General features: G+C 41.9%; 1 protein-coding gene across 7 annotated transcripts; it reads left to right on the top strand.

The window, feature by feature from the left end:
* The first annotated feature begins 1,782 nt into the window (after positions 1-1,782).
* HNRNPD (heterogeneous nuclear ribonucleoprotein D) lies at positions 1,783-19,871 on the top strand. Of its 7 annotated transcripts, XR_010025934.1 has the most exons (11): positions 1,783-2,173; positions 5,073-5,135; positions 9,450-9,618; positions 9,760-9,921; positions 14,071-14,202; positions 15,834-15,933; positions 16,869-17,015; positions 17,389-17,485; positions 18,257-18,354; positions 18,664-18,770; positions 19,542-19,871. XR_010025934.1 is itself a non-coding variant. In XM_063136300.1 (10 exons), the coding sequence occupies exons 1-9, from the start codon at positions 1,983-1,985 to the stop codon at positions 18,306-18,308; spliced, it is 1,113 nt and encodes a 370-aa protein (XP_062992370.1). In that variant the 5' UTR covers positions 1,783-1,982; the 3' UTR covers positions 18,309-18,354; positions 19,542-19,871. The 7 variants fall into 7 exon arrangements, 6 of the variants coding, with proteins under 6 accessions (XP_062992370.1, XP_062992369.1, XP_062992372.1 ...); XM_063136300.1 differs by lacking the exon at positions 18,664-18,770; XM_063136299.1 differs by having other exon boundaries at positions 18,664-19,871.
* The last annotated feature ends 73 nt before the right edge of the window (positions 19,872-19,944 follow it).

Raw genomic sequence — 19,944 nt, 5'->3', positions numbered from 1 at the left:
GATCTCTCCTTTTGTGAATGCTCCCAGCCTCATTCTTGCTGCAGGTGGGGCTTTGACTGCTTCACAATGGAGTCAGTACTGCTCACAGAAGCTACTTTGTAACAGACCTTAATAACAGTTCTCAGGTATCCATGTGCCTTATGAGACAGGTGCTTTTGCAGGCTACCAAACGGGGACTAGCAGGCCATAAAGTTGCCTGGCTGGGTCTGCCAGAAATCCAGCCTCACCACTCCTGGCAGGTCCATGTTCTACAACACCTGCTCTCGGATGAACTTGATGGAATCCCACCCTCCACCCCGGGTTTAATTTACTAGCCTCCCCTGGTTGGGTCTTCAAGAACCAAGGAAATTCAGTGGGTCTTACTTTTGATTAAATATCTATGGATGGAAATGCAGCCTGTGCAGCTACTTTGAGATCCAAACAGGAAGAAAAAGCATGCAGCATAAAATGAGCTTTCATAATTAACATAGTAAACTGAAACTTATTCTAATATAGAATATTTTCCCATGGCCCTAAGTTGTTTGTCATCAGTTTATTTTATTTATTAAATTTATATACCGCCCCACAGCCAAAGCTATCTGGGCGATTTACAAAAGTTTTCCACAACCCCACAGTCACCTCTGCGTATCCTATTCTCCATCCTGTCCTCATGGTTTATCTGCTTTGGGAGAATGAGAATTTCACTTGCACTTTCTGCCTCCTTAGGGAGCATGTGGCGTTAAGGCTTGTGAGCCTTAACTCCCAATTTCCCTGCTTTTTGGTGCTTGGTTGAAAGCTCTAGAGCCTTAATGTTGTTTTGTAAACCGTAGGTTTTTTGTTTAATGAATTTTAGCTAAAAGCTTTTAGTGCCAGTAACTTAAGTTTTAACTTTTTAGGATAGGGAGAAAACTGCACAAACCCAGGAAACCACCAAGGTATTAGTGGTTAGGGAAAAGGTGTCACTATATGGGGAACTCCAGGGTCACATTTGGACCGGGAGCCTGAGGCTTCCTATCCCTGTTACACACAATACTGAGCTAGATGATCTGACTAATGTAACACAGCTTTCTATGCAGCATAGTCAGTGGAGGCTGGTGGCTCTGATTTCGGTGGGGCTGTGAATTCATTTCAGGTTTCAGCCAGAACTTTAATGGCGCTACCCAAGGGATCGAACCATTTGCCCCAAAGTAAGCTCAGCACCTTGGATAGCTAATTTAGAATTCTGGCTGGTTCTTACTGAAACTCATAACGAATTCACAGCCCCACCGAAGTCGGAGCCACCAGCCTCCACTGATTATACTCTTTATGCAATTTTTGCTTGCAAAACGGTAACTATAAATATATTTGAAAACATATATTGCTTGGACGGCGCGCCTCTCGTCCAAATGACGTGCGATCCAGAGGATAAGAGTCTCCTGAAACCCTTATCTCTCCTACGATATGGTCGCTTCGCCTTAACTCCGCACGCACGAAATGGCGGACGGATAAAGCCTTTTTGTATCTCTATTTTCTTAGGTCTATGAAGGGGACGGAGGCGGCGGAATAGGATAGACAAACCATAGAGTTCAGAAACCAGTAGAGCGGCGCAACATCTTGAAGTTCAGGCGCTGAATAGAAAGTCTCCCTGTAGGCCGAGTGGGCTCTCTCTATGGGCGGGAGGGAGGGAGGCGTCGCTCTAGCTCCCTCTCTCCATGGTACCTCAGCCGATTAGCGCGCCGGCGAGTGAATGAGCGCGGGGAAAGTGGGACGTCGGTTACGTGCCCACGCCGCCGCCGCATTCCTTCCGTCGGCCATTTTAGGTTGGGATCATCGAGGCGGCGCCATTAAAGTGTGAGAAAGGAGGGAAACCAGTAAGAGCCCGGGGTTCGTCGCTACGCAGGTCTCGCAGTTGTTGGAGCAGACGGAGCCTGGCTTCTTCCCCGCCGCGCCACCGGCCAGCCTCACTCCGCCGGCTTTTCCCTCTTCCCAAAAGACCGGCCGGCCGAGTCCGCAAGGCGGCCGCCATGTCGGACCAGGAGTTCGCCGGAGACGCGGAGGCTGCGGAGGCTACGGAGCCGACAGAGCAGCTTGAAGGCGTCGCGGGCGGCGGCGGCAACAGCGCGGAAGGGGGAGGCGGCGGTGGCGGCGGGGGAGGCGGCTCAGGCGAGTCGGAGGGAGCCAAAATTGACGCGAGCAAGAACGAAGAGGATGAAGGGTGAGTGGACGGGCCTGCTTGAGCGGGCGGGCGGAGGGAGGAGAGCGGCGACTCCATCCCGCCGCGTGTTCACTCGCGTCTGTCCCAAGTGCGTGCAGTTGCAGGCGGTCTTAGCGGAGCGGGGGAACAGCTCGAGATTGGCGGGGTGTGTGTGGCCCTGGTTAATCGCTTATTGCAGGAGCTCTGCCCTTAACGGTGGCCGCCCCGCCGCTTATGCATCGCTACCGTTGCCTTTTGCCTCGCCCCCGTTAGTGTTAAGATAACTGCGGCGGCCGCCTTGGAAGGAAGGAGAGGAGGAGGTGGACAATGCGTTATTTCCTTATCTAATTGTAAGGCTTTCCAATTAAACTGGGAGCAAAGGAGCTTAACTCTCCTGCCTTAGGCAATTTATAAGAATAACTGCTGCAAAAGTGTGCACCCAGTTCGTTAGGTTTTTTTTTTTTAAAAAAATATGGTCTTTAAATAGTTTTATGGTAATGGAGATCATATATTTGTAGTCTATATTAGAGATCCGTTTAATTGCTCTCCCAGTGGTCCCGCCTCGAAGTCGAGTTAAGAATCTTCGCTTCACCCGGATGCCAACTTTAAAAATAGTTTCCGTCTACCCGTTTTGAATGTCAGGAGGGCTGAAAGGGGACTGTTAAGGAATAACTGTATGAAATGATCTAGTGTGTGCTGCTGGATGGAGAGAGGTTTTCCACACCTGTACTGAGGATAGTGGAAGACCAGTGAATAAAGATTGGCCTCCTTCAGACAACACGCTAAGCCATGCTGCTTAACCACAAAATAGTTAAGGGATGCATTCCATTAACCATTTTGTGGTTAAGCAACATGGTTTAGCGTGTTGTCTGAACCAAGCCATTCTGTCAGGACAGGGACTTTTCTTTTAAATTATTTTGAAAAGCAGCATGTATGTTTATGCAGCAATAAAAATAAAGGCTTGTCAGAGGGAGAATTGCAGCAGTAGACTAGCACTGAGAAAGTTGTAGTTTCCTTATTGGTTTTAGAAGGAAAACCTAAAAACTTGTGGAACTTGATTTAAATTTGGGGATTGTGTTTGAATTGACTTTGAGATGAACTGCTGGTGCCTGGCCATATGCAATGCAGCATTACTGACAAATGTATGTAGCCGCTAAATATTTTGGGGTGGAGGAAATGGGGGACGGAGATCCTTTGGACCTCTTATGCTTTAAACACAGATTGGCTGTTAAACAAGGACCTACATTTCCTAGTTACTAGTGTTTGGAAAGAAGTCTTTCTTTCGCAGCATTTAAAAGAGGATTATTCAAAGTCAGTTGGTTAAGATTTTGGGCTACTGTATAGCTATGGTCTTGACTGTATCAATGGAAAGGGATTGTGTGAGTTTAAAGAAAATAACTTGGCATATTTATGTGTGTGAGTCAGATAATATGAAGACTGGTAGTGTAGCTGTGACTGACAAATATAGCAGTTCACTAACAGCCTTTTTGATATACCCACCTGTTTTCAAGCCTGTATGCTGTAAAGGTTATCAATCCTGTGTGAAGTCTAACTTGTGCATGTTAAAAAAAAGGCAGTCATAAGTTTTTACATCTTTTGCAGGTAAAATTATTAGTCTTGATTATTCTGTAGTAGTTGAGGGGAGAGAATTTTAACCCTCAAAATGAATGCAGAACTTTCCCTTGAACTCTCTCTTGTTCCATCTTGAAACCTGTCCTGGTTTCCTGACCCCATGGGACTGTCTTCTGTATTAGTGGGTCATTTAGACACATTTCTTACACTAGGAAGTTTTTTTGGGGGAAAGGTAATATTAAACCTCATTGCCACTTCTCATAAGGATGTCTGCAAGATGGTGTATTGGCATTCTATCAATTATTTGTCCACCCTTAAGCAGTTTTCTTATTCTACAGCTTTTGATCCTTATTAATGATGACTACGTGGTGTGTAAGTTAATACCAGGTTTCCTCATAATGCATATTATACATCTTCCATAATGCATGAAAAAAATATTAAAGTTATTTAAGGAAGCAGCTTTGCAGAGACTATCAATAGCTTTTTGTAGCTTGTACATAAGCAACTAGTTCTAGAGAGAGTGATTCATATCTTTATAACTCAGGCTAGAGCATTGTAATGTGAAGCTTTGGCAGAAAAAATATTTCAAGGTCTCTCCTGATTGAGAAGGATCACTGGGATTGTTAACATCAGTTCTCTAGTATATTGATTGGCTCCCTGTTTTCATTCTGGTTCAGTTTAAAGTGATAGTTTTGACATTATAAAGACTTAAATCATTGGGACCAGCATAAAGTGAGACAGCCTCTTGCAGTATTTCCCATAACTTAAGTGGGAATACTTAATGAGCACCATCTTGCTATCTATCAGGTTAGGTTGTCGGAGCATGGTGAGGCTGTCCCTCAATGATGGGATTTGTCATCCTGGAAACTTGTCAAATCCTTTGCACTGCTTTATATGTTACTGGAATTGTCATTATCAGCCTAAATTCTTAACTGTTTGTGTGAAACTATGCCCAGATAGCTTGAACCAATTTTTGGGTGTCTGTTGTGCTGTCCTAATACTCTAAGAAGGATTGAGTGACTTTAGTTAGAGTTTCACCACAGATACTTAGAAGGGTTGGGATGAGGGTGGTTTTAACATCTACAGTGAGTGACTTTAAAATACTGGTATCTTCCCAAAGCTTTGGGATGGGTTAGCCTACAAATTAATGTATAATGAAGGACCATCTATGCATATGAGAAGCTTAAGTTATAAAAATACGATGTCTGCGTTTGGATGATCATATTACAGCTTATTAAGTCCTTATATGAATGAATGTTCTGCCATGCACACAATCCATTATTTCTCATCTTGTGTGAGCCCCAATTAAACTAGGAAGTTAACCATTAACCATAGTCTCTCATTTCAGAACAAGCCAGGACCCTAAACCACTACTTGAAGTTTGTTTGGATCCTGGCTTGTTCCAAAAATGGTAAGTAGTTTTCCGATTCAAATGGAACAGGAAACTGTTTAATTGAAGTCTGCTTTATTGCATTCAGCATGCGGAGGGGCTACATGCATGAGAAAAAGGCTTGTTTATATCTTGTCTTAATAGGGCTACTGTCTTCTTTCTAAATAGCATGCAGAAATCTATAAGAATATGCATTTATGTTCTACTAACATACCAACGTTAGACAGGACTTCTCTGCACATGTACACTATTTTGCACCATAGGATTGTGTGTGTTCTTAGAACTTTGAGATAACTACTGTTTCAATGAATGCATTCTAGTCTTGTCTTTCCAATTTAATTCTTAGGGTAGAATCCAATGCTGGCCTTGGGCAGACAGGTCAGGCATGGTGGCCGCTGCGATGTAGTGTTTCCGGGGTGGGGGAGAGCACTGCAACAAGTGAAAATACTCATTCCAGAATGGGCAGGTTGCACCTTTTCCAGAAACGAGCATTTAGTAACATAAGAGCTATGCTGGATCAGGCCAAGGGTCCATCTACTCCAGCACTCCTTTCATACAGTGTCGACCAGGAACCCGGAGTTCATTGTGTCACTTCCCCCTGTAAGCGCTACATCACAGCTGCTAGCAGTTGGGGCTTCTTGCTGCTGCTGCTTTTACTGCCACCTGCATGCCTGGGTATTGGATTCTATGGGCTCATCTACACCAAGCAGGATATTCCGCTATGAAAGTGGTATGAAAGCAGTATATAAAAGGCAGGAGCCACACTACTGTTTATAGAGATATTGAAGTGTGTTGACAACTGTTGGGGCCCGTGACACAAACCATATACCGCTTTCATAGTGCTATATCCTGCTTGGTGTAGATGTGTCAAGGGCCCCAACAGTTGTCAATGCACTTCAGTACCACTATAAAGCAGTAGAGTGTAGATCCTGCAGTGCACTTCAATACCACTATAAAGCAGTAGTGTGGCTCCTGCCTTTTATACACCGCTTTCATACTGCTTTCATAGTGGAATGTCCTGCTTGGTGTAGATGTGCCCTATGTGTGATGTCCAGAGTTGCCACTGGAAAAACATATAGTGGCTTTGACCTAGATTTGAGCTTGGAGCTCCGAATTTAATATTAGGAAGCGATTTGCCTCAAGATTAGTAATGCTTTTGATGCAAGATAGAATATTCAGTCTAACAATATCAAAGGTAGGGAGTTTAGATTGATTCCTATTTCTGCTCATATTAAGACAAGGTTTTGCCTTAGTGTCTGAGTAGTATTCTAGAGAGAAAACAGCACGGGGAAGTAATAGTGCATTAAGTTTCTGCCTTTCACTCTCCGTGGTTATAAAAGTCTTGGCAGGGATCATCTTCCCCTGTAATTCTCTTGTTCTGAAATGTTTAATTCTTGCATCAATTCATGGATAAAGCATGTAATGTACTGAAAGTGCAAGGGAGCCTACAATGGGATCTAAACATATGTCTGTACTGCAGGTGTTCCTGTTTGTGTTTGATGTGGCAGAATATGTGCATTTGGATGGCTTTTCTTTCATTATTCATATTGAGAATTGTGTCCAATTTTTCTGAGCCGATAGAAGAAATGTTCCCTGAGAATGTTGGCTGTAGCTTCTGCTAGGCTCGTCTAGGCCCTGCCTGCTTCTAAAAATGTCTTGGTATTGGTTGCTTCTGCGTACAGGAGGGAGAGTGTTGAGGCTGAAATAGTGCAAGTGTGAAAAGTGCATGGAAAGAAAACCTATCTCTTCTGCAAATCTTGGCTTTTTGAACAAGAAGTAGCCTAGTATTGTGGTAATTTTACACTATTAGAACCTTCATGATATGACGATTAAATAGGCTGCTCTGGGTTTCTTTGTTGGAAGAAGTATGTGGTTTTTAAAAGCAAAAGAAATTAGTGCTGGTGCAGCATAGCCCAGGTATTTGTTGCAAAGGCCTCAAATCTGAATGTTATCCAAGGTAAGCCAGTACAGACCTATATTCCAAGTAACCTTGATTTGCTTTTGTTTCTCTTGCTGTGGTTTTATAAGAGATCTTTTTTTTGGTCTAGCTGTGCTCATAGCGGTTCCATTGAAGAATTTGATAACCTAAAAGGAAAAGAACCAAATATTCTGGTTCAGTGTGTCACACATTACTACATAATCAGGCTAATACAAAATTACTGTTTTGGGCTAGCAACTTTTGTCAATTTTTTGCAAGGCTGTAAAAAGCATGTGACTAATGAAAGTTTTTGCAAAGAATATTTTCTTTAGGTTTTACAACACATATTTCGTCAGAGTTAAAACTAGTAACTTTGTCCGTCGGCATAAACTTAAGTATGTATCTACAAGAGCTTTTTGCATGAAACAGTCTTGAAAATAGCTTCAGGAAGTGTGCAACTTGTCTGATTTCTCTTACTGTTCTCAATTAGCGCTCAATTTCCTTGTTGGTTCTTTCATGTGTAAGTTAGTTCAGGCCCCGAGATGGAGTGCTTCTTCTAGCAGCAGCACGTGTTGCTTCAGGCAAAGCTGCAGTATAAGGTGCGACTTTAAGAGAAGGAATTCCTTGGCTGCTTGGTTGGAAGTAAAGGGACAGATTGATCAAGAAGTCTAGTGTATACCTTCTTTGAGTAGTGTTGCAAGAATTGACAGTTTTTTTCTTTCCTGTTTTCATCTCGGAACAATTTAGCATTACATTTCCCCTCAAACTCTGGCGTATTTGGGAAGTTTTGGAGCATATAGTGCATTCAGTAGTTTCCTGATTGCAGATGCCTCTGTCTAGCATTGCTATTCTGGGAGAGGCTGAACATTTCCCTACCTGTTGTTCTAGAAGTTGCTAGTATGATACATTTTTTACTGGCATCATGATATCCATGCTATCTTACATGAAAATCCTTCATTATAAACTAAATCATACAGGAATCAATTCTATAGATTTGTGTCTTCTGTTCTTAGAACCTATTAAAATAATCAAACTGGATACCTTGTGTGCTATACAGTCTTCATTCACAGACTTGAGAAACTGAAACTGACATGTCATTACTAGCGGTCTTTGCTTGGTGCCAAACTTCTAGACAAACTGGTTTATGTTTACACTAAGCTCTAAGAAACCCACCACTTTGTTTTGTTGTAATAGAATAGAAGCAGGTTTGGATGTGAGATGTTAGCAGAGCCAGCCAGTTGTGTGGTCACGTCCATGCTGAGGTGGCAGCACTGTTTTTAATCTTGTGTAGGGAAGCAGAATGGAGCCAAGAATGGGGTTTTGCTGTGGTTACAGCAGTTAAGCTAATTGCAGTTCCGATTGGCTTCAGTATTCAGTAAACAAGGGCTGTATGTGTAGCACCTTCCCGGCCTCCCCAAGACTACTTAGCTGGGTAGCTGAGTTTATGAGGTAGGGGAGATCACTAGGCTTAGGTCACTTGTATTTTTTGGATGGGATTTCTAATAGATGTTCACACCACACTCCTACTATTCTAACAAAACCCATTAACCTTCCCTTCATCCAATGGCAGGGTGGATAAAAATAAATGATTTTTTTTTTAAGAAAACGTTTTTTAATTTAAATTGGATTTTTTTATTTAAATTGGATTTTTTTTAATAAAATGCTTTTTGAGGAAAACTCTATCTAAAGATAGTTTTCTGTTTAAAATACATTATAGTCCAAAGGTTATTCATCATGAAATAAGGATTAGTTGTTAATTACGTAGCATGAGGCTGTATATTCATGCAACGTTTAAATTTTTTGGTAAATGAATTCCATTAATCATGCCATTCTGTAAGATTATTGGGCAATTTTTCTATCTGGAAGAGATTATCACAGATGCTTGGTTTTACAGTTCTCAAACTGTGAATTTGTGTCTGCAGAGATCACAATCCCATTGTTCTTTTGCAAATCTATGTACACAGAATCAACCCCTTACCTCTTAAGTGCTAAGTTTAAAAAAATATCAATGAATAGAGTGCACTTTTTTGGGGGGGGGAGTCACATGATTAAATCGAGTCTTTCTGAGTAGTACTTAAATCCAATTGATTTAAATCAAATCCACCCTGTCCAATGGTAATATTATAATGGTGATCACAGTAATGTAAATAGCCTATCTCTCCTAGGTTCAGCTACTTAGACATGAAATGTATGTCAGGCATTGCATACAGTTTTATAGTGCGCACTGGGTCACAGTACAGGGTTGTGGACTTGGACTACTTGTTTTTAAAGCTTTTCCCAATGTAGTGACCTATATCAAACTAGTACATTTCTCAAATACATATATGGAATATTGGTAATGGCTGACATACTGAAGTTCACAATTTGAATTTTAACTTCTAAAGTTTTACCATTTTACTATTCATTTATGCCTGCAGGAAAATGTTCATTGGAGGCCTTAGCTGGGATACTACGAAGAAAGATCTTAAGGACTACTTCACGAAATTTGGAGAAGTTGTGGACTGCACCCTGAAGTTAGACCCTATTACAGGGCGGTCAAGAGGTTTTGGCTTCGTGCTTTTCAAGGAAGCTGAGAGTGTGGACAAGGTATGTTTGTTTTTGAGTGACTTTGTTACTTTTGAAATAATGTAAAATCATATAGCATTAGCTCTTACATAATGAAAAAATTGTTTAAGATGCTTTCTTCGGTAAGGCTCCGTTTTTTTACCAAGTTGTAACTGCTTACAGGTCATGGATCAAAAAGAGCACAAACTGAATGGCAAAGTGATTGATCCCAAAAGAGCTAAAGCAATGAAAACAAAAGAGCCAGTTAAAAAGATTTTTGTTGGTGGCTTGTCTCCAGATACACCTGAAGAGAAAATAAGGGAATACTTTGGAGGTTTTGGGGAGGTAAGTCAGTTGCCCAATCTGTTTGTATAGTGGTGGTGTTATAGTTAAAGAAATCTTAATTTATTAAATCTACCAAATTTGATGAGAATAAAAATATTTGTATTTATATTATGCATGCATGCCACTGTCATAATTTCCTGGCTCAACTACTATGAAGGGACAGCTTTTTTTTCTTTTTGACAGCTGGGATATTTGCCCAAGAACTTGCTCTAGGGGGGTAAGAAGTAGTTATTTCTTTGGTATGTTTCAAACCTAGCCATTATCCTCCCAACAATGTTGTGACCACCAGTCAAGGATGCTTTTCCTTTAAGACTTTCTGCTGTTACTGTGAGCAAGTTCAGAACATATTTGGGGATAAATTGTTAGTATTTGGAAAGCTGGTCCTCAAAGGCTTGTGTTCGCTGCTTTTAAGTTCTTGACTTGCTGTCTGCCAATTGTCCAATTGAGGCCCTTTGCAAATGTGGGAAAGAAGTCAGGAGAAAATCGTATTTGGAAGTTTAGTGAAACTGGCCTGGCAGTTTGGCAAGCCATGAAACTCCTGAGCCTTCTATCTAGGGTCACCACATGAATTGCAGTATGGATCACAGTTAGAAGCTGTTGTAGTGTTAATAACATTGCCATAAAAAGAGAATAATGCAACAAGTTATCATAAGGCTATATTTAATTGGTTCCTTGAAAGAGGAAGAGTAACCAATTTGACCGTAGTATTACATATTTTTTTGTGAACCGTCCAGAGAGCTTCGGCTATTGGGCAGTATAAAAATGTAATAAATAAATAAATAAAAATGTAAGAGCCCTACTAGGTCAGAGCAAGGGTCCATCTAGTTCAGTATTCTGTTCCTATCAGTGGCCAGCTGGATGTTTTCATGCTCTGCTTGTGGGCTCCCTGGAGGCAACAGTCCTCTCCCTCCAACATCTGGTCTTCAGACATATATTGCTTCTGAATATAAAGGTTCTATCATGTATGTCTTATTGTTCTTTGTAAGCCTCTCAGGGAGTCTTTTTCGGCTAAAGAGAGGAGTAAAAATGCTTTTAATAATAACAAAATAATAGTATGCTAATAGAAATTTCAAGTTTGACTTGTCAGTTAAGTAGTCAAAATGGTACCATTCATGTACACAGGGCCGGTGCTTCCATTAAGGCCACCTAGGCCACCGCCTAGAGCGCCAAGTTCGGCGCCCCCGGAAGTCGCCCTCCCACTCCCAGAGCTGCTCTGGCCAAGTGAGGGCAGCTTCCGGGTGCGCCGTTCGCCCTGCTCCCCAGCGTCCCTGGCTTGGCTTCAGCCGGGCGCCCACCCAGCAGCCGAAGCCAACCTGGGACACTGGGGGGCGGGGGCGGGCGGCTCCACGTTCTGAGTTCCAGCATGCGCCGGACATCAGCACGTGGAGCCGCCTGGTGGAGAGGGGTGAAAGTCCGCCTTACCTGCTCGGCGCCGGCGGCTCCTTCGCCAGGCGTGATTGCCGCCGCCCCCTCCTCCCCTCCCCTCCCCCCGCTGCCCTCCCTTCCCTTCACCCAGCCATGTGGCCTGCGTCCCGCTTGCCACTCCAACCCAAAGGACGGAGGCGAAGGGCAACAGCCCCTCAATGAAACTCCGCCGCCGCGTCCGGGCGGCCAGAGGAGTCGGGCACCACGCGTAGCGCTCCTGCTGCCCAGCTCGCTCGCCTTGGGCCGGATCGGGGCGCCGGCAGCCACCCGCCTGCCAACGGTAAGCCCCATCCCTGGCCCCGGGATGAGCGGGCCTCGTGGAGCGTGTGTGTGTGTGTGGGATACGGTGTGTGTGTGTGTGAAAGCAGCTCACCTTGTCTAGGGCGCAAAAAAGCCTGGCACCGGCCCTGCATGTACAAGTGGGAACGAATAGCTGGTTTGCAAAAATACAAAAGATACATAGTGGGGGGAGACGAGACCCTTAAAGTAGCAGGATGGATTGGGCAAACTCCCAAAAATCTGAGCATGCTCTGTTGCCACAGAATGCTAAAATGCTGATTGACACTTAAGGGGAGGGAGTGGGGACAGAAAATGGGGAAGGGGATGGAATGGTTGGTATCCTGAACAGGGACCACTCCATACAGCACTGTAATGTTTTATAGCAGGTTCCACTTGTTTAGATTTAATTGCTGATAGCTGTTGATACACTTATTTTTGGTATATTCCCCCTTCTTTAAGAAGCCATCTAAGCTAGTGACCATAATTATGTCCTATAGCAATGACTTCCTTACGTTAAGCAGTGCTTTTGCTTCTTACCTATCGACCCTTGGAGAGAAGTTGGATTAACCAATCTGTAATTTCCTTGATTTCCCCATCACCCTCTTAATCCCTTTTTAGAAGTTTTGACATAGACATTGGATGTCATCCAACAATGATTCAGGTGTGGATGTCAGTTCAGTACATTCTATAGTGACAGGCAGTGCAAATAATTCATTTAACTATCTCCCTGTATTCCTTAAGTAATCTCCCCCTCTCCCCCCATATCTTCTAAAGACGCAATGGAAAAAATACTTTTTTCCATCTAAGCATGCATAGGATTGCACCCTAAATGACAAAAGGTCCTGTGGTCTCTCTGGCTATTTCTTGCTGCTGCTTTGTTAAATAAATAGTTGCATGTATGCATCTAACATACATGTGTGCATCTTGCATGTCTCTTACCAATTTCTAGCCTGTCCTCAGTTTGAGGGCACAGACATTCAGTTCATCCCTAAGAGGAAGAGTTATCCAAAGCCACACACTTCTTGGCTCCTGTTGCCTTTCCCCCGCAAGTCAGTTGAAAAACTGATCTGTGACCTTTTGGATTTTGTGCTTGCACTGGTGGTAATTAGTTTCCAGAGCCTTTGGCTACTGCCAGCTCCACTGAAATCAATGAGGGTATTGACACTGATTTCAGTAGGATGTGGAATGCACTCTTCATTATTGTTTCAGTGCAGAAGTGTCGTCCAATAATTGACTCAGGCAAAAATTCAAATTAAATATGAGAGTAGGAATGTCCTTAAGGCAAATCAATGGAAATTGTTCACTTGTGGGTGGTTTTCTCTCTCTTGTCAAGTGAACTTGAGATTTGATAAGTATTCAGAGTTCTTCTGAGTAGGTCAAACTTGGGTAACTTTTCCTTTAGAGTTAAATCTGTTTTTAATGACTTAAGTTCCCAGCCTTACCTGGGTTTAGCATAGTTGTGTTTCAATTTAAATCTAGTAATCTGGGTTGGGTGGGTTCACCTCTGTATGCACTTGCCCTGAGACAGAGGGTCAATTCAGACATTATGACAAACCGTAGTTAAAGAAAGTTACTGTCTATTGGTATGTGACAAACAATAACTATATCCTCTGGAAGTCGGTGTGCCTAAAGACTGGGGTCCTAAGCAGACATGTGGCTCTAAACTATGGATTTCCTATAAGTGGTTTGGATTCTAAATTATGGTTAATGCAAACCGTGGCTGGGTGTGAGGTCTGAATTTGAGCCAGACTTTCATCATGTGTTTTGAATTACCATCAACTAAAAATGTATGCTTTTGCATCAGGGTGGATGGATTTAAATCACCTTTCCTGTTACATCATATATTTTCTAAGCCTTGTGTAACCCTGGCCACCAAATCAAGTTAAATTTAAAGCAATATTGTATATTTATTTTGTTTCCTAGTCGGGCATGGCATCTTTTTGTGCTTTGTAGATCTTGTATGTTTTGGTTTTTTATCTATAGAAGGAATGTCTTTAAAATATTCCCATATAGGGCCTTTTATGACCAGCAGTCATGACAACTTGTGATTAAGAAGCTGACTTTAGGAACCTGCACACTGGAAATTTTTGCGTTCTTTTTGATGATTCTTGTACAAAATTGAATGTCCATGACTGATAGGTCAGAGTAAGATCTAATAGTTACTGGGTAGATTAGAACAGTTTATTTTCATCAGATGAAGAAGAAATGAATGTTTGGTAGATAGAGTGTAAATATTCCTAAATGATAGAATAACTAGTGCCAACATGGTTATATTCATATTGCTCAATATTAATTTAGTTATATTTATAATTTTTTTTAGTATTTTCAATTTAATCTTTAAAAAAACAATGTGATCTAAATTTGTTTTAGCTATTTAAACACACACACACGCACTGATGTTATTCACCCTGTTTATTTTGTTAAATGCATGTATTTCTTGATCAGGTGGAATCGATAGAGCTTCCCATGGACAACAAAACTAACAAGCGCCGTGGATTTTGCTTCATTACTTTCAAAGATGAAGAACCAGTGAAGAAAATTATGGAGAAAAAATACCACAACGTTGGTCTTAGTAAAGTATGTTTCAAGCTATGATTCCAGAATACTTTTGATTTAGAAAGAATCCTGGTTTTGCTTGGTCAGTAACATTTATTGCTGTATAAAAGGCTGAAGTGTAGACAGAAGAGAATACACATGGAATAGCTGATGGATGCCAGGAATGAAACTGTACTTGTAAAAAGAACCAGTGCAGCTGTTAGAAACATTTAAAACCTGTTTGGTGAACAAATAATTTGGATTCACCACCATTACACACGAATCTCAAACTCATTTCTGTGAGTGCCAGTCTTTATTTAGCCCAAGCGGCACATACAAAAGGAAAGGAGCAGCAGGTTTGCGGGAACTGCAAAGTCTTTAAAAGGATACAGAATGCCTAATGAATGGAATATCCATAAACAGTCCAGTGAGGACTGAGTGAATATTCAGTGGGCAGAGAATAGTGACTGGGGGGCGGGGGGGGGGGGAACCAGAAAACCAGGCGGGAGGGGGAACAGAGCAGAGTGGCTAGAAACCTGAAAGCACGACACTGCATTTTTTGTGGTGTATATTATTGAGTCTAATTCTGATATCCTGTCTGACAAAAGTCTCTGGACCACTAATTGCTTATAACTTTACACGGTTTGATAAAGGTGATGGCCATTAAAAGTATTTTTTCTTAAGTTTATACTGGGTTATAATTGACCTTGGTAATGGTGTTTATCTCTTCTTAATACAGGGATGGGGGACTTCCAGGAGCTAAACTCCACCCCCCCCGGCACCTACTGGGTGTTACACTCCCTCCTCTCCGCCAGCACAAAAGCAGCATTTTCCATTTAAAACCATGTGTGCGGAAAACGTGCATTGCTGTAATGCAGAAGCTTGGTCTTGCGCTTAAACCATGTGTGCCTTTGTCTTAAGTGAAACATGTGGCTTTTTCGCCACTGCCTCATTGCTATAAACTTCAGTGCTGGTTTGGTGGGGCCATAGTAGCTGCAAAAAATGACGGGGCGTGTTTGCATGGTGCTTGCCTTAATACCCATTCCCATCTCCACAGCTGATAACTGGAGATTTGTTTATTTGGCACTTGCATCATTCCGCTCAACAGGTCATACAGTTTCTAGAACAAAACCTGTTAGGTCTTATCAGCAAAGTTGCTGGTTAAATAATTGAGGACCAATATTTGTGCAGTGTGGACAGGTTCTGGTTTCCACTCGGCCATGGGAGCCCACTGGGTGACTTTGGGCCAGTCACAGACTTTCGGTCCAGTCTACCTCACAGGGTTGTTATGAGGATAAACTGGAAAGTAGGAGGATTTTGTACACTGCCTTGGGTTCTTTAAGAAGGAAGAAGGGCGGAATATCAATGTAATGACAAATCAATAACAACAAACCATGGGTTCTTTACTTCCAGGTTTGCATGTAACAACAACCCAGGTTTCAACAACTCATACTCAACCCATACTCTGGGTTGTCATTATGTGCGAACCAAGTCTAAACCTTGCATTGTTTCCCGTTGTAAATTATTTTTTTTACAAATCATTTTACCAGCTCTTATAATGATGCAGTGCCATACTCACATTAATTCTGAAGAATATTTAATGGAGAGTAACTGCTGGCAAGCACTTTGAGAAACAACAAACTACTTGTACAAATTAGTTCTCCTTCTTTCAGTGTGAAATAAAAGTAGCGATGTCGAAAGAGCAGTATCAGCAGCAGCAGCAGTGGGGAACACGAGGGGGATTTGCTGGAAGGGCCCGTGGCCGAGGTGGAGGTAAGTTCTTAAAGAGCCAGTACTCTTGATGGTAAGCACACACATCTGATGGAGGGGAAGGCCCCGAGGGAGGGAGTATTTGTGCCTCAGTGTTCGTGCATGCCTTAGATGTTCTCTCATCATGCATGTATTTCTCAATTATTTTTTAACTCGCCAAATGTATCTGAATTTGGCCACCTCCCCGAATTGCGACACCTGGCCCTAACTTTGCTTCTTGGTGAAGACGTTAATCGGCGTGTGTCACTTCTCGAAACTATTAACTCTTTTTAAGACCTTGAGAATCTTGATTATGCTTGAATAGTGTGGGAAGTTGGTTAACTTCCCGACATGAACCTACCCTTACACAGTGCTCAACAGCTAAGGTCCTCCTCCGAGTGCCTACTCTGAGGGAAGCTCAAAGGATGGTAAGGGAGAGGGCCTTCTCGGTGGTGGCCCCCCGACTGTGGAATAATCTCCATGATGAGGCTCACCTGGCGCCAACGTTGTTATCTTTTCGGCGCCAGGTCAAGAATTTTCTCTTCTCCCAGGCATTTTAACAGCATTTTTAACAGTATTTAACAACGTTAAGTTTGTTTTTAATGGACCCCAGAATTGTTGTTTTTAAATGGATACTGTTGTTTTTATGTTTCTGATGGTTTTTAAAATTTTGTATACTTTTTAATGTTTACCATTTTAAGTGTTGTAAACCACCCAGAGAGCTTCGGCTATGGGGCGGTATATAAATCTAATAAATAAATAAATAATTTAACCTATTCCAGTGTTCAGCGCAATGTGGCCTGGTTGCTTGTGAATCATAAACACCCCATATCTGTACTTCCTTGCCTACTACTGGAAATTAAACACCGTTTACTTGGAAATAGGGGAACTTGCTTCCATTTAAGTAGGGGTTTGTTTCCAGGCTTTCTTGCAGTGATCTTCTCCTAATTCTGTTGCAGGCCCCAGTCAAAGCTGGAACCCAGGATACAGTAATTATTGGAATCAGGGGTATGGCAACTATGGATACAACAGTCAAGGATATGGTGGCTACGGAGGTTATGACTACACAGGCTACAACAACTATTACGGATATGGGGATTATAGCAGTAAGTATAGAGCTAGTTAGCATGCCTTCATGGGTTGATATTAAGCAGTGGGTTTGGGTGGTGATTGTCCAGTCGAAGTCTAGAGTGTGCTTTTCTTTTGATAGTTGAAAGGCACAATTGAGTTACCATCTTAACAGAAAACGTCAGACCTGTTCTTAGCAGAGGGAATCTGTTCAAGACATTTGAAAGACTGACTACTTCATTAGTAATCATTTAGTTAGTTGCATTTTTTAAGAACTTGGAGCCCCGAACTATTTAGACTTCTGGGGAGCAATTCTTAGGGTATCTCTGCACCTGAGCCCCTCTGCAGTTGGTTTTTTTTTTCTGTTTTGTCCCTCATTTTGTTCCTATATTGCTCTTTGTGCGTTCGCAGTACACTGCACAAAGAACAGCCAAGGAACACTGAAGGGACAAGAGACGGAGGGAGAAACATGCTGGCTCAAGCAGAAAGCTGGTGCACCTACTCGCAAGTAAATTTACCTTGAAGTTGGGGAGAGTGGCAGGCAGTGTTCCTTACAGTGTCTATGCAGACATTTTCAGAGACACTGGCAGAAAGTTAAGACCCTTTTAATGACCTACTGACTTCCCTGTGAGGTTCCGCTAATCAGGCATCCCACCAGGGCTGTAGTGCGCAGTCATTTGTGCATGAGAAATGCCATTGTTCTTGTTTTCAATAGACATCCTATGATGGCAGCAAGAATGGGCTTTTAGTTTGCGCTTGAATTTAAGTTTCCTTTAAAGGCTCCTTTGAAGCTATAGCTTCAATCATTCTAATCCCCCCCCCCCTCCGAAAAGTCCATATTGGAGCTCTGTCCTGGCCATGAACTTCAGGTCATACACTTGAAATGCTTGCTCCATACTCTCCTGCTGTGCTGTGAGACTCAAATCTCCCTCATTATTGCTACCAGCTTCTGAGAGATGCATTGTTGGAGTGCCACCTTTTAACCTGATGCTTATGTGGCTGTATTTTGAGGGTCTTAGATACAGAAGCCTTTAATGAATTACCTAAGTTTTTAATGAATTAGCTTGTTGGGTTTGTGGAGGATGCATGGCACGCTGCTGCAAAATTAGTTGTTCATATCAATATAACTTGAAGAGTCTGCTGTTCCAGATGTGTATATGATTCTAGTATGATATGAAGAGCTTGCTTTTGGGTATTCTGATCTTTTACAAAATAGACGATTCTCAGTGGCTCGTGGCATCTATATTCTTTGAGTCTTAAACCTCTTTCCTGTATTTAGATCAGCAGAGTGGTTATGGGAAGGTGTCTCGGCGAGGAGGTCATCAAAATAGCTACAAACCATACTAAATTATTCCATTTGGAGCCTATTTCAGACAGGTATGTTCTGCTTTCGTAAGCTGCGTCCTATCTTTATAATTAATAGTAGTTTTCAAGTACGTTGTATAAGATATTGTAATGATCGATGTTTTAAAATTTCACAGCACCCAGAAGTGCTTACCGTAATGTAACGTAATGACTTTGAAGATAAGTAACACAGGTGCTCTTAAGCTTTTGCCTTTTGCCCTATAAATTAACAAGTCAGTAAAGTTAACAGGTAAAGTACTGCTAATGGGTACAAATTAAGGAATTGCAGCGAAACAGTATTGCCTACTAACTCTGATATTATACCTTGTTTGTACCCGCCAGCGGGAACTTCCTTGCAGGCCCTGTGTCGCGCTGACTTCCCGATTCTCACAGGCCCGCTCAATGCGGACAGGGTACGAGATGCTCACGCTCTCGAATGCTGCCGTTTGGTATGGTCTCTTCCAACATCCTGTATCAGCATTATAATAAAATGGATACTTCAAGCTTTGCCTTCACTTATTTCTTTGCTTGTAAAACAAAACTACTTGTAATGTAATTTTAATGCATTTTTTACAGGCCCAGTAATGGTTAAATACATCAGCTTACTGAATAATTTTAACTGTTTGTTCTTCTAAGGATACAGCTTGTCTCTGGATTTTCCAGTCTTAATTTTATATTTTATTAATCTATTTTAATGCTTGCTTTTCCCATTTTTATAGACGTTGTAGCAGTAATTGCAAGATGTTCTTGAGCTGAAGTCCTGTTGTGTCAACGCCTCTGACTTTTCAATATATACCTATTTATAGTAGACACTTAACCCTTTCTCCTTGTTGTATTTCTTTTAATGGACAAGTAGCACTGTTTAGCCGGCCAGTATAAGTCTTTAATAGAAGTGTTTGGGCCAAAAATAGCCACTCGCCAAACTACTACTTGATGGTGGCTGAGCATTAAGGGTTTGGGGAGATGCTTCCTGGCATTTGGTGAATAAACAAGTATTTCTTAAATAATTTCAGATGTGGAAAGATCCTTGTTCAAACAGTGGTGCACATGTGGATTTCCAGCTCATGGACTCTCCTGTTCAGCTTTAATATAAAAAAGCATACTTGATTAATGTTGATACAGTATTTACCTAGTGGGATGTAGGGGTATCTAAACACTTTCTGTAACTTTGGCTAAAATTCATGGCCTTCACAAACTGACTTCTCTTTCTTTCTCTCTAGGTGGACAAGCAGTATTCTCATTTGAAGATTCATTCTGAGGCGGCTCATGCTGCCTGCTAATAGCAGTTCAAACTAAAATTTTTGTATCAAGTCCCTGAATTGGAAGTAAGATGTTGGTCCCTCTGAAGTTTGATTGCGTTTTCCATTACAACAGAATTGCTTTCACCGTCTTATTTTTTAATTGCTATGCTTAAAAATCAATTTGATTTATGCCCCACACCCATTTTGTTCCCCAGTATTGTAGAAAAAGTCTTGTGTTTAAAGCCCAGTGTGACAGTGTCATGATGTAGTAGTGTCTTACTGGTTTTTTAATAAATCTTTTTGTACAAACGTGCATTGTTTTCTTTTTCTCAGGGATGGAGAGACAGTTGGAGGTTCCGAAAGTTATTTCTGCTTGTATTTC

The sequence above is a fragment of the Elgaria multicarinata genome, chromosome 10, assembly GCF_023053635.1.
Source record: "Elgaria multicarinata webbii isolate HBS135686 ecotype San Diego chromosome 10, rElgMul1.1.pri, whole genome shotgun sequence".
In the NCBI taxonomy this organism is placed as follows: domain Eukaryota; kingdom Metazoa; phylum Chordata; class Lepidosauria; order Squamata; family Anguidae; genus Elgaria; species Elgaria multicarinata.
This window is presented reverse-complemented; position numbering and strand designations above follow the sequence as displayed.

Excerpts from the sequence above, each read along its gene's own strand:
- HNRNPD (XM_063136300.1), top strand. The coding sequence starts at position 1,983 with ATGTCGGACCAGGAGTTCGCCGGAGACGCGGAGGCTGCGGAGGCTACG. Across the intron at positions 2,174-5,072 it reads AAGAACGAAGAGGATGAAGG|AACAAGCCAGGACCCTAAAC; the intron begins GTGAGTGGACGG and ends CTCTCATTTCAG. Across the intron at positions 17,016-17,388 it reads CGGATATGGGGATTATAGCA|TACACTGCACAAAGAACAGC; the intron begins GTAAGTATAGAG and ends GTGCGTTCGCAG.